This window comes from Macaca thibetana, chromosome Y, assembly GCF_024542745.1.
Source record: "Macaca thibetana thibetana isolate TM-01 chromosome Y, ASM2454274v1, whole genome shotgun sequence".
In the NCBI taxonomy this organism is placed as follows: Eukaryota; Metazoa; Chordata; class Mammalia; order Primates; family Cercopithecidae; genus Macaca; species Macaca thibetana.
In genome coordinates, this window is record NC_065599.1 from 589,256 (window position 1) to 602,426 (window position 13,171).

At 41.6% G+C, this 13,171-nt stretch overlaps 1 protein-coding gene and 1 pseudogene across 27 annotated transcripts in view; one reads left to right on the forward strand and one right to left on the reverse strand.

The window, feature by feature from the left end:
- The window catches only part of LOC126947160 (deleted in azoospermia protein 3-like), a 64,663-nt gene that overhangs the window by 34,571 nt on the left and 16,921 nt on the right, over positions 1-13,171 (reverse strand). For all 27 annotated transcript variants that reach the window (XM_050777840.1, XM_050777853.1, XM_050777846.1 and 24 more), the window contains 7 exons: positions 11,355-11,501; positions 10,982-11,073; positions 10,375-10,426; positions 9,839-9,902; positions 9,611-9,750; positions 1,998-2,069; positions 1,209-1,259 (listed from right to left, as the gene is read on the reverse strand). In XM_050777840.1, coding sequence (XP_050633797.1) covers positions 1,209-1,259; positions 1,998-2,069; positions 9,611-9,750; positions 9,839-9,902; positions 10,375-10,426; positions 10,982-11,073; positions 11,355-11,501 — 618 coding nt within the window. The remainder of the gene's footprint in view (positions 1-1,208; positions 1,260-1,997; positions 2,070-9,610; positions 9,751-9,838; positions 9,903-10,374; positions 10,427-10,981; positions 11,074-11,354; positions 11,502-13,171) is intronic.
- LOC126947112 (B-cell CLL/lymphoma 7 protein family member C-like) lies at positions 5,956-6,599 on the forward strand (annotated as a pseudogene).

Below are 13,171 nucleotides of genomic sequence, written 5' to 3' on the forward strand. Positions count from 1 at the left end.
GCTCACACGGAATGTTAGCAACAGCTAGGGCTTTTTTTCTAGTCATCGTTCAGAGAAGGCAACAAAAGCAGATGTATACCCCTACATTATTCAAGTATATGGAAAATGTCAACAAAAGAGACACTGAAAAACTATTTCACTATATTTTGTTACTTATTTTCCATCAAAGAAAATGTCTTTTAAACTAAGACATAAATAACATGAACTAAGAAAAAAATAAATGTTATTTACCACCAGTAAGTGATAGAGTATGTCAAATCCTTCTTTAAATATCAAAGTAGCCAGGATGAGAGAAATTAGAGGCCAGAAACTCATGGGATTTATAGATACAGTAAAACACATCGGAAATCTACCCATTCCAGAACCACAATACATCCAGAATTCAGCAACCTATATGAGGAGGCATCTGGAAATCATCTCAAGTAAAGAACAGCTAAGTGAATTGCTAACCTCAGAGAAGAATAAACTAGGCAGACACAGAAGGACAGCTGCTTTCAAATATTTTTGGAACTAGCTACATGGGGGCAAAGCAGTTCAGATGTATTAGAAGTAATACCTTTTATTTGTTCCTATTGTTTTTTAAGAGTAATTAACAACAAAACATTTCTGTGTCTCTTCAAGAAATGTTTTTTTCGGCTAGTAAAGTCAGAGGCAGATTCCAAGCAGATACATGCTCATTCTGAAGTCACATTAATACCACCTTTCCTGGATTATATAGTCTATCAGCAAGTAACTGAACACTGATCATTATGTGGACCAGCCATTGCTGAAGCACCCAAAAGCTAAGAGAAAAAGGCACTGTTGCTCCCATGGGAGATTATAATTGGGTTAAAAACAAAGAAAAAAAAATAACATATTAATATAAAGAAGGATTTTTTTTTTTTTTGAGACAGAGTCTCACTCTGTCAGCCTGACTGGAGTGCAGTCATGCCATCTTGGCTCACTGTAAGCTGTGCCTCCTGTGTTCACACCATTCTCCCACCTCAGCCTCCCAAGTAGCTGGAACTACAGATGCCCACTGCAACGCCCAGCTAAACTGGTGTTTGTGTTTTAGACACGATGGCGTTTCACCGTGTTAGCCAGGAAGGTCTCAATCTCCTGACCTTGTGATCTGCCCACCTAAAGATTTAAAAACATATGTAGGGCATATATGATGTGGATAAAATCAAGAAAGAACAGGGAGTATCATTTTGGCTCATTCACTTTACCAGAGGTATTGCGTAACTCCTGGTCTCCCCAATAGGCCACTGTGGTGGTATCTTGAAAAAACAAAAAGGAAACCAAAATTATTCAAATATTCCTATACATTTTCAAATACATGACACACAATATTGAGATACTTATCATGCCGGCACCATTGTTATTATAATAAAACACAATAGAAAACAGAAGTACTTTAGGTTTCGAATTCCTGAAGTTCTTGTTGTTATTTCTACATATAATACCTCACATTTTACCCAAATTTTCTGTAGATGTCATTGTGGAAATCTCAAAGATACTAGTTCTTTGAATTTATTACGATAGATACAGTAATGAGTCATAAATATTGTCGTATCTATGGAAAGAGACCCAGAGAACTACTATCATGAAGCAGCAAGGTAAAATAAAAATATAATTGGAATTCTGTGGTCTAAGAATTGGGTAATAACTTTATTTCACTCTGTGTCTCCACAAAATCCATGGAAGTCACTCTGGATATTTCAGCTCTTTGATGGCAAGAATGAAAAAATAAATACATGCTGCAATACAGAAGCGAACACCAAATCTCCAAAAACTGCACTACAGAAATGATATCCCTTCGTATATTCCTGTCATAATTTATTCCACGGCTTCAAAATAACTCAGAGGTCTTCATTCTAGACCAATTCTAAGTGTTTTCTTAAATTTATTTACATTTCATGAGTTTAAAATGACAAAATATTCAGGCAATTTGTATAAACAAGTTAAAGGCCTACACAGTATCTGAAAGTAAAACATTTTACTCCCTCTTCAGTTACCTGATAATAATATACAGGAACCTGATATTCAGTGATGACCTGACATGGTGAATGTGGATAAGCAGGATATGCCTGAAAATAAATTTCACAGAAAGCATGAATGAATATGGTAAAATATTCTTTTAATTAGAAAGAAATATCATTCCCAATATAACAAAAATATGAAAAACTTTAAAATATTAATTCTTTTTCTATATAAACTATGAAGAATTCTAAATGAATGGCTGTCTTTAATAAGAAACATTCTCTCTCAATAGCTACCCTTTGGGAGGGGAGGAAGAACAAATGACATAAGTGCCTATTACACCAGGCAGAGTTTACCTTATTCCTACTGTGTACCTCTGCCCACCCAGAAGTTATCTCTTAAACTGGTGATAAGGCTCTATTAAGACAGATTTCAGTGTAGGTTAAACTAACACATTTACTATTTCTATGTCAAAATACTTCTAGACTGTTTTGTATTCAACAATATTACAGGGTAATACTGTAGTTGTTTTACAGATGCTATGGCCTTCTCTGTACTTTCTTTCAAAAAACTAAGGGCAGTATGTAATCCACAACTAGAAAAGAGACACTGTAAGATCTTCTATGTTTTTTGTTTTTTTTTTGAGACGCAGTCTTGCTCTGTCACCCAGGCTGGAGTGCAGTGGCCGGATCTCAGCTCACTGCAGGCTCCTCCTCTCGGGTTCACGCCATTCTCCTGCCTCAGCCTCCCGAGTAGCTGGGACTACAGGCACCCGCCACTTCGCCCGGCTAGTTTTTTGTATTTTTTAGTAGAGACGGGGTTTCACCGTATTAGCCAGGATGGTCTCGATCTCCTGACCTCATGATCCGCCCATCTCGGCCTCCCAAAGTGCTGGGATTACAGGCTTGAGCCACCGCGCCCAGCCAGATCTTCTATTTTTAAATACATACTTTCTGATTGAAAACATATGGGCAACAGCATACAAGAATACACCCAGATTCAGTAATGGCCCACAGTAAACATTAGAAACAAGTGGGGCTTTTTTCTAGCCATTGTTCAGAGAAGAAAAAAGAAGAGGTACACCATACATGTTTCAAGTACATGGAAAATGTTAACAAATGAGAGATACTGAAGAACAATTCCACTACTATTTTCTTACTTTATTTTTCATCAAAGAAAATATGTTTTAAACTAACACATAAATAAAATAAGCTAAGAAAATAAATATTATTTATCAACAGTAAGTGATAGAGTATGTCAAATCCTACTTTAAACATCAAAGTAACCAGGATGAGAGAAATTAGATGCCCGAAATTCATGGGTTTTATAGACAACAGTAAAACAGATCAGAAATCTACCCATTCCAGAACCAGAATATATCCAGAAGTCAGCAATTTACATGAGGAGGCATCTGGAAATCATCTCTAGTAAAGAATAGCTAGATGAATTCCTAATCTTACAGAAAAATGAACTAGGCAGGTACATGAGGAGAGCTGCTTCCAAATACTTTAGGAATTAGTTACGTGGGGTGAAAAAGGAAGAGATAGGAAGAGATTTGTTCATGTGTCTACAGAGGTCATTCCTAATAGAAAGACTGACAGTGTATGTAGATTTTTTGCTCATATAACAAACATTAAGAAGAAGAAATTTCTAACAGAAATAATAAATTTCCCATCACTCAAGGTATTCAAACAGGGATTCTATTGCCACCTACTATGGGTGAAACTAGGCCTCATAAAACTTAGAAACTAGGCCTCATATAAAAAAAAATTAACACCAGGTGGCTCTGGATAGGGTCCCACCCTGCCTCGATAAGGATCCACCCTGATAGGGTCCCACCCTGCCAATTCCGGGAAACAACCTCATGGGGTCCCACCCTGCCAATTCTGGGGGTCCCACCCTGCCTCAAAGTTCCCGGAATCAACAACTCCAGGAAAAAAACCTCATAAGGTCCTGCTCTAACCAATTAGCATAAGACACCTTGCTCAGGCCATAGCTAGACCCAATGATTTTGCGCCTTAAGCTTTGTTTAAATTTCGCGCCATAAGCTGTGTTTGAACTTGTGTTTGCCTATATAAACAGCCTGTAACAAGCAGTCGGGGTCCCAGGACCAACTTAGAGCTTGGGATCCTAGCACGCTAGTAATAAATAACTCTCTGCTGTGAATCTCGTGTCGGTGATCCTTCGCGGCGACCCCTGCCCAGGAGGGAATCGACAGTTCGGTTCCAACATTTGGTGCATGGGCCGGGAAGTGGGGTCATCCGAGGACCCCCGACCCATCTGGCGGAGACCCATCTGGCCCGGGCCACGGACTGCTGACTGAACGGACCTACCAGGTACTTTCGTTTTGTTCTGTCTGTCTTGCCGGCTAACTCTGAGCTCTGGGGAGTACTCCTTCTGAATTAAGTGGGGAAGGGGGACAGACGTGTCCGGCACCTTCCCACTTCCGCCCCGGGGGACGCCCTGGCGGTAGTCTGGGAGAAGGCTGATGACTCAGTCAGCCTCCTCAAATCTGTAGGCAGGCCACCCCTGCCATCTGAATATTCTTTGATCTTGTGGCGCCACTCTCTGGCTGCGCGGCTTCTCCTTACTTGTCTGGTCTTTGTTTTTGTTACTTTCGTTTTGTCCTTGTTATACGTGGACGAAATAGGACAGACGTTGACGACTCCTTTGTCTCTGACCCTGACTCACTTCCCTGACGTTTGGGCTCGAGCCCACAACCTCTCCATAGAAGTCCGTAAAGGACGATGGCGAAAATTCTGCTCGTCCGAGTGGCCTACCCTCCATGTTAGGTGGCCCCGGGACGGAACATTTGACCTCCCAATTATCTTACAGGTTAAAGCAACAGTGATGGATCCTGGGCCATACGGACACCCAGACCAGGTGGCCTACATAATTACTTGGGAGGATCTGGTCCGAAATCCTCCCTCTTAGGTGAAACCCTTCCTCCATTCCCTTTCCCCATCCCAATCTACCCTCCTTGCCTTAGAAGCCCCAAAGAATCGGAATCTGGACCCGCATAAGCCAGTCCTCCCAGATGAACCCCAGAGGGACCTCCTCCTTCTCGACCCCCTGCCTCCTCCACCTCAAAACTCCCTTCTGGGACCTCCACCTTACGCTTTACCCTTGCCCCCTGTCTTGTCCCCAGTTCTTTCCTCTACTGCCTCGGCCCCTACCCTTTCTCCAACTTCTCCCTCGGCCCCTCCCTCCACCCTGTCTCCTTCTCCAGCCCCGCCCAAACTCACCCCTCGGACGCCGACGCCGACACCTCCTCGTCTCCGCTTGCGGCGGACTGAGGACCCAGAAGGCCCTTCCACTTAACACTCCTCCCTTTTTCCCCTCCGTACTGTCATGGTCCAGTACTGGCCCTTCTCTGCCTCTGACCTTTATAACTGGAAGACCCATAACCCTTCCTTTTCCCAAGACCCTCAGGCCCTAACCTCGTTAATAGAATCCATTCTCCTCACCCACCAGCCCACCTAGGATAATTGCCAGCAACTCCTGCAGGTCCTCTTAACCACTGAAAAAGGCAGCAGGTCCTCTTGGAGGCCCGGAAAAAAATGTGCCAGGACCAGGAGGCCTCCCAACCCAACTTCCCAATAAAATAGATGAGGGATTTCCCCTCCCCCGCCCGGACTAGGACTATGAAATGGCACCAGGTAGGGAAAGTCTCCGAATCTATTGCCAGGCTCTGTTGGCGGGTCTCAAAGGGGCAGGAAAACGCCCCACAAATTTGGCCAAGAAAGAAACCCCTGAGGAAAGGGAAGCTAGGTTAGCGAAGGAACAGATAGAGCGAGAGGATCGTAAGAACCGAGTAAAGGATAAGCATTTAACAAAAATCCTGGCGGCAGTTATGAGAGAGAAAGGACCAGGGAGAAAGGGAGAGAAGCGAAGGCGGCCAAAAGTGGAAAAAGACCAGTGTGCCTACTGCAAAGAACAGGGGACTCGCGGAGGCGTTAAAGACGAAAGAGGGCGCAGCCAACTCCCGGGGGGACGGCAGGCCGAGAGCGCAGCGCCCGGGCCTGGCGCCAAGCCTGAGCCCGCCGGACGGGAGGCGGCCCCACCGCGGGCTCGGCTCCGGCCTCAGCCCCGCCAGCATGGCCGGCTGGACCGTACGGGCCGAGACCCGGAGCCGGGCCAAAGATAACATCAAGAAGGTAATGGCGACCATCGAGAAGGTCCGGAGATGGAAGAAGCAATGAGTGGCTGTGGGCGACACTTCCCTTCGTATCTTCAAGTGAGTGCCAGTGGTGGACCCCCAGGAGGAGGAGCGAAGGCGGGCAGGTGGCGGGGCAAAGAGATCCCATGGCCGGAAACGTCAGGGCAGGGGCGCCAGTCCCCGAGGGGGTGGCCCTCTCATCCTGCTGGATCTCAATGATGAGAACAGCAACCAGAGTTTCCACTCGGAAGGTTCCCTGCAAAAAGGCACCGAGCCCAGTCCTGGGGGCACCCCCCAGCCCAGCCGCCCTGTGTCACCTGCCGGACCCCCAGAAGGGGTCCCTGAGGAGGCTCAGCCCCCACGGCTAGGCCAAAAGAAAAATCCCGGGGGCATAACTGCTGGCAGCACTGACGAACCCCCAATGCTGACCAAGGAGGCCCTGGCAATGATCCACAGATGCATGCCTGGACACACTTGAGTAATCGAAAGCTAAAATTACTGATTAAAAAAACTGACTTTCTAATCCCAAAGGCAAGTACCCTCGTAAAACAAGTGACATCTGCCTGTAAGGTCTGTCAGCAGGTAAATGCTGGGGCTACCCAAGTGCCAGAAAAGAAACGAACTCGTGGTAACCGCCCAGGAGTCTATTAGGAAATAGACTTCACAGAAGTAAAACCTCACTATGCTGGATATAAGTACTTACTAATGTTTGTAGATACCTTTTCAGGATGGGTAAAAGCCTACCCCACCCGGCAAGAAACGGCACACATAGTAGCCAAAAAAATTTTGGAAAAAATCTTTCCTAGATTCGGACTTCCCAAGGTAATTAAGTCAGATAACGGGCCGGCCTTCGTTTCTCAGGTAAGTCAGGGGCTCGCCAGGATATTGGAGATTAATTGGAAATTACATTGTGCCTATAGACCCCAGAGCTCAAGACAGGTAAAAAGAATAAATAAAACAATAAAAGAGACCCTTACTAAATTGACCTTAGAGACTGGTTTAAAAGATTAGAGACGCCTCCTATCCTTAACTCTGTTAAGGGCCCAAAATACACCTAACCGTTTTAGGCTCACTCCATATGAAATCCGCTACGGAGGACCTCCCCCTTTGTCAACCTTGCTTAATTCCTTCTCCCCCTCCGATCCTAAAACTGACCTACAGGCTCGGCTAAAAGGACTCCAAGCAGTACAGGCCCAAATCTGGGCCCCTTGGCAGAACTGTACCAACCAGGACATCCACAGACCAGTCACCCCTTCCAGGTGGGAGACTCTGTCTACATTAGACGGCACCGCACTCAAGGACTAGAGCCTCGGTGGAAAAGACCCTACATTGTTCTCCTGACCACGCCCACAGCCATAAAGGTTGACGGAATCTCCACTTAGATCCACGCATCCCACGCCAAGGCTGCTCCAGAGACGTCCGGACCAACACCACTTGAGACATGGAAACTCCGACGCTCCGTGGACCCGCTCAAGATAAGACTCTCTCGTATCTAACTCCTTGCTTAATGTTTGCCCTTCTTCCCTGCGCCGTCTCTAGTATAGTCTTTGACGCTAACCCCCACCGGCCATTTAGCCTGACCTGACAGATAATTAATTTTAATAATCAAGAGGTCTTAAATAAGACCTCCGAGAATACTCCTATAAAGACTTGGTTTCCAGACCTCTATTTCAACCTAAAAAAAAATATATATAGCAGAAAAGATAAAAAACACAGGCCCCCGGTTTACTGGTCCCACAGGAGTCCTATTAAGGACTCCTCAGGATAGACAAGAATGAAAAGGACAGCCTAAAAAGATGTCCATCAGCCAGAACAGGTTTTATGCCTGTCCCGGATTCAGGACAGGACAAATAAAAAAAACTTATAAAAATCTGACTCATTTGTATTGCAAAAGCTGGTCCTGTGTGACTACTAATAATAGAAAGTAAAAATAGGCCACAAAACCTTAGTATATAACCATGTCCTTTGTCCAGTCCTGTACCACAACCCGATATTCGGAAAATTGCAACCTGGTTCGCATCAAGTTTGAAGATGCGGCAAAATCTAATAACAAATAGATAACGACAAAGTTAATATAAGGTCTCTATTTATACCAGCACAACCCGCCTAAAATTCCCCTTCAAATCAGACTATTAGTCAATCCAGACACTGCCCCTGTTGCAGTAAGGCCAAACCAGGTTTTATTAAAAGCTAGGAAGCCCCCGGTTTCCATATCGGAGAAGCCCCAACTAAAAGCTCCTCAAAGCACTTCCCCGCCCTTAATCTCCCTCACTCTCGCCGACATGTTAAGAATTAAGGTAGCGGCTAAAGTTAAGACCAGGACAGCAGCCCTAGTGCATGGTAACCATCATCTGCAACAACTTAAAGTAGCCATAGATGAAGACCTTAGAGCCATAGAACAATCTATCACAAAACTTAAAGAGTCCTTGACTTCTCTGTCTGAAATTATATTACAAAACCGACAAGGACTAGAAATTGTCTTTCTGAAAGAGGGCGGGCTCTGTGCAGCCCTGAAAGAGCAATGTTGTTTTTATGCAGATCATTCAAGAATAGTTAAAGATTCTATGGCAAAACTAAAAAAAAGATTAGACAAAAAAAAAAAAAGAGAAAAAATCTCAACAAAGTTAGTTTAAAAATTAGTACAACCAATCCCCTTGGCTTAGCACCCTAATCTCCACCATCTTAAGACCCCTCATCCTGCTCACGCTCATCCTGACTTTCGGGCCATGCATACTCAACCACTTACTCACCCTTATTAAAAATAAATTAAACATAGTACATGCTATGGTTCTGACCCAACAATACCAGACCCTCAGGACTAAAAAAGAGGCTCAAGATTGAGCCTCTGACACAAAAAGAGGAGGGAATGAAACTAGGCCTCATAAAACTTAGAAACTAGGCCTCATATAAAAAAAATTAACACCAGGTGGCTCTGGATAGGGTCCCACCCTGCCTCGATAAGGACCCACCCTGATAGGGTCCCACCCTGCCTCGATAAGGACCCACCCTGATAGGGTCCCACCCTGCCAATTCCGGGAAACAACCTCATGGGGTCCCACCCTGCCAATTCTGGGGGTCCCACCCTGCCTCAAAGTTCCCGGAATCAACAACTCCAGGAAAAAAACTCTCATAAGGTCCTGCTCTAACCAATTAGCATAAGACACCTTGCTCAGGCCATAGCTAGACCCAATGATTTTGCGCCTTAAGCTTTGTTTAAATTTCGCGCCATAAGCTGTGTTTGAACTTGTGTTTGCCTATATAAACAGCCTGTAACAAGCAGTCGAAGTCCCAGGGCCAACTTAGAGCTTGGGACCTTAGCGCGCTAGTAATAAATAACTCTCTGCTGTGAATCTCGTGTCGGTGATCCTTCGCGGCGACCCCTGCCCAGGAGGGAATCGACAGGTCGGTTCCAACATGGGAAGTGTAGATACAATTGCACAGAAGGAATGATGACTAAAATAAGACAACAGGAACGTAAGCAGTTCTCACCTGAACGTACTGAGTTATAGGATTCAGCGCGACTCGGGGCTGAAGATACGTTTCAGCATTTGGATTACTCCAGACATTCTGAAACTGCGGTGGAGGAGGAGGATTAAATACCAAACGACGTGGCTGCACACGATAAGCACCTTTTTAAAAAGCAAAAAGGAAAAAGCCTATTTTTAGTTATCTGAAAATCTACACGTGTCAAAAAGAACAATGTCTTTTCCTACTCACACAAATTTTGTTTTCTGATTGCAGGGCCCAGCTTCAGTTTTTTACCCTGGATATGGATCTGTGACTGAAAATAAAACAGTAACAAAGCTAGACTCAGTTTTCAAGTCTTGACTTCCAAGACTTGGGTAAATATGTAAAGTCTTCTGAAGTTTCTATTATTATAGAAGATCCGTATATCTTCTATACAGATATAGTATATCTATATAGTATATATAGATACACACCAAATTAAAATTTGTCATCATGAAGCTACCTTACTTATCCTTACTACTCTAATCAGTGTCAAGAGGCATCAAGTGAAAGGTGATCAAAAACTTTTCATCACCCTTTCTACAACCCTTCCTGCCTGTAGTTCATGAACCTAGGTGTCCAGTCAAAAATAAACAGGATCTAACAAGTTATGTGGCTACTCTAAGTTTGGATTTTGAACAGAAAGTGTATCTTTCTCCAAATTTTACACAAGACTTAGTATATCACTAACACTAAATGTTGTATCAATAAAATAAATAATAGATTTTTTCTATTAGATTACTTACTTCTACTATCTTCTGGACATCCACGTCATTAAAAAATGAAACAAATCCATAGCTATAAAGGCAGATAAATGAAGTATAAAATCACCATCAGGCAGTACATGGTTCAGAACTTCTGCTATTCTATATACAGCAGTGATCATGACAAAAGATAAATAATATACCATGATAACTACTTGTTAAGATGTACATGACAGATCCTCTACAAATACTTCTTTTTCCTAATCGGAACTATGTCAAAATATGCTAAGATTAGGACAGTGTGAAAACTTTATTGATTAACAAAGAATTCATATCTGTGAACCTGAAATTAACTTACTATCTAAGACAAGACGGTTAAAATTTAAGACATTGTGCAGTGTATGAAGAAAACAATTATTTGACAAAACTGGTAACTCATTTGTATGAAACAGGAATTGCAGACATTTAAAAATAAACATTAGAAAAATGAATAAATAAAAGAGTTGGCAATAACCTTTTATCCCCTACATGAAAGAAATTAACACGGCAAAAAATTTCATTTATACATGTGTCACAGTATCACTTTTGAAGTCTTCTTTGACACACTATAGGTGACTAGAGTTCAGGTATTTTTGATAAAATTACTCACCCTTTGGAGACACCAGTTCGATCTGTGATTATCTTCACTTCTTTCACTGAACCATATCTACCAAAGCAGCTTTTAATCTCAGTTGCATCCATCTATGGAAAAGAATTGAATTCCAAGAGTAAAAATTCAGCATTCAAAAATTTCCATTTTACTACAATTTTACTACAATGAGGTGAAAATTTCTCCCCCAGTTTTACCTAAATGACCGGTAGCTCTTTGTCAAAGATATTTTTAGTACCTATGGGTCAAAAGTAAAACCAATTCTAAGCCTCCATGAAGTACAAAGAAAAAAAAAAAATTAAGTTTGTAACAGGGCCCAAATCCCATTGTTCATAATGCACTTTAAGGCAAAAATGAGGTATGAATACAATACCCTATCATCAATTCCACCAACAAAAACAGTGTTTGGCATGATTCTGCCTTCTGGTAAAACATAGCCTTGGCTAACTGCAGCAGATGAAGACTGGGTGCTAGTTTCTCTGGAGCTGGTTGAGTTTGGAGTCTCAGGATTTGCAGCAGGCTGTAATTTGGAAAGTAGACATCATAATTAGATATACAGGCAAAACCCATACATAATGTGAAATATAATTTTTGTGTTTTAAGTGTAAAATATTTTATAAAAAGTATTTTCATTGTAAATTAGTCACCACTGCAGCTAAGTTCAGGTTCAGGGTCTAAACTAATCAGAGTACATCCGGATGGAATTTAACCAAAGGATATAGTACTTTCTTAAGCCCAGTGTTGCTCATCACCGAGTCTTGTACAATGCTGTGAAAGAATACTTATTTAGTATTTGTGAAAATACTCTGCGAATTAGTTAAAAAAAAAATCCAAAACTAGAAAGTTCAGATTTATATAGTTATTAAAATCACCCTGTTCTATATTCATAAACTTTTCACTTTACTGAGTATACTAAGGATAAACCTTAAAAAAAAAAAAAAAAAAAAAGAGCCGCATCAAAAAGAAAATAAGCCTCAAAGTTTTAAACCAATTTGTCTTGCTTTGCCTTTTTCAACATAATTAACATGAGTTTTTACAATGTTAGCACTCCCTGTATTAGTATACCTGCTTTACTTTACAAATGGCTCATGCAAACAGTATTGTTCACATGTCACAGCTCCTTCTAAAAAACGGGTTATAATCCTCTTCCCTCATAGTAGGGTGTTCAAAGCTTCTTTTGAAATAACATTTTTCTCCTGGGTAACACCACATCAGTCCGACTGATAATTCTAATTTTCACAATGGGCTGACAGATATAAATGATACCATCTTTATTTTCAGAAAAAAAATCACATACATATAACTCATTAATTTTCTAGGTTCTGATCAGAACTGTCTTTATTCCTTCCACAGTAGACTCTAAGGTTAATGTAAAATTTTCTGAAGCAGAATTCATAAGTTATATACATATATACATATACATACACACACACACACACACACACACACACACATACGGAGAAACAATCTAGCATAGTGAAACAAAAATTAATCTAGTCAGGAGATCTAGGTTTATGTTCCTTACTGGTAAGTGGTTATTTATAAGCCACTTACTTGCCAGCTGTGTATCTCTGGGCAAATTTCTTCGAGAACAAAATGAGATAACATCTGTGAATTCATTTTGTACGTATAAAGTGGTAAAAGCGGTATGCCTATGTAAGTTGGTGTCCTGTTATTTGATTTTATTTTCAGTAGATTTTTTTCAAGTTTCTTTTTGCCTTTACTATTTTAGCTGACTTATTTTGGAGAAATTTTAATTAAGAACTAAATGAAACACCAGGAAAATATTACACATCGTTAATTTAAAAATCACTGGTGAAGTGCCTGTTGACTACAAAAGGTAAGTACAAAAGGCTGCAAAACAGAAAGCTACTACACATATACTTGTTTGAAAGAAAACAAAAGACAAGAGAAACTATACGTCTTTTTGTAAAGCACAGTGATGTCACAGAAGTTAATAAGAAAGTAGAGTTCCTGCTTTGTTAATAAGATGCTAGAAGTTACTGATTCTACACAGCTTTGGTAGAGATGATCTCTAAATTCTCAAATCATCTGAAGGTGAGTTTATTGCTTTTCTCTATTCTTTTGTGCTTATACTTGCTATTTTGGGTTTGTAACTAACTCCTAATTCTTTCCTTTAATAGGGCTATTTCATGACAATGATGTGAAAGAAAAACTTAAAAAACTATG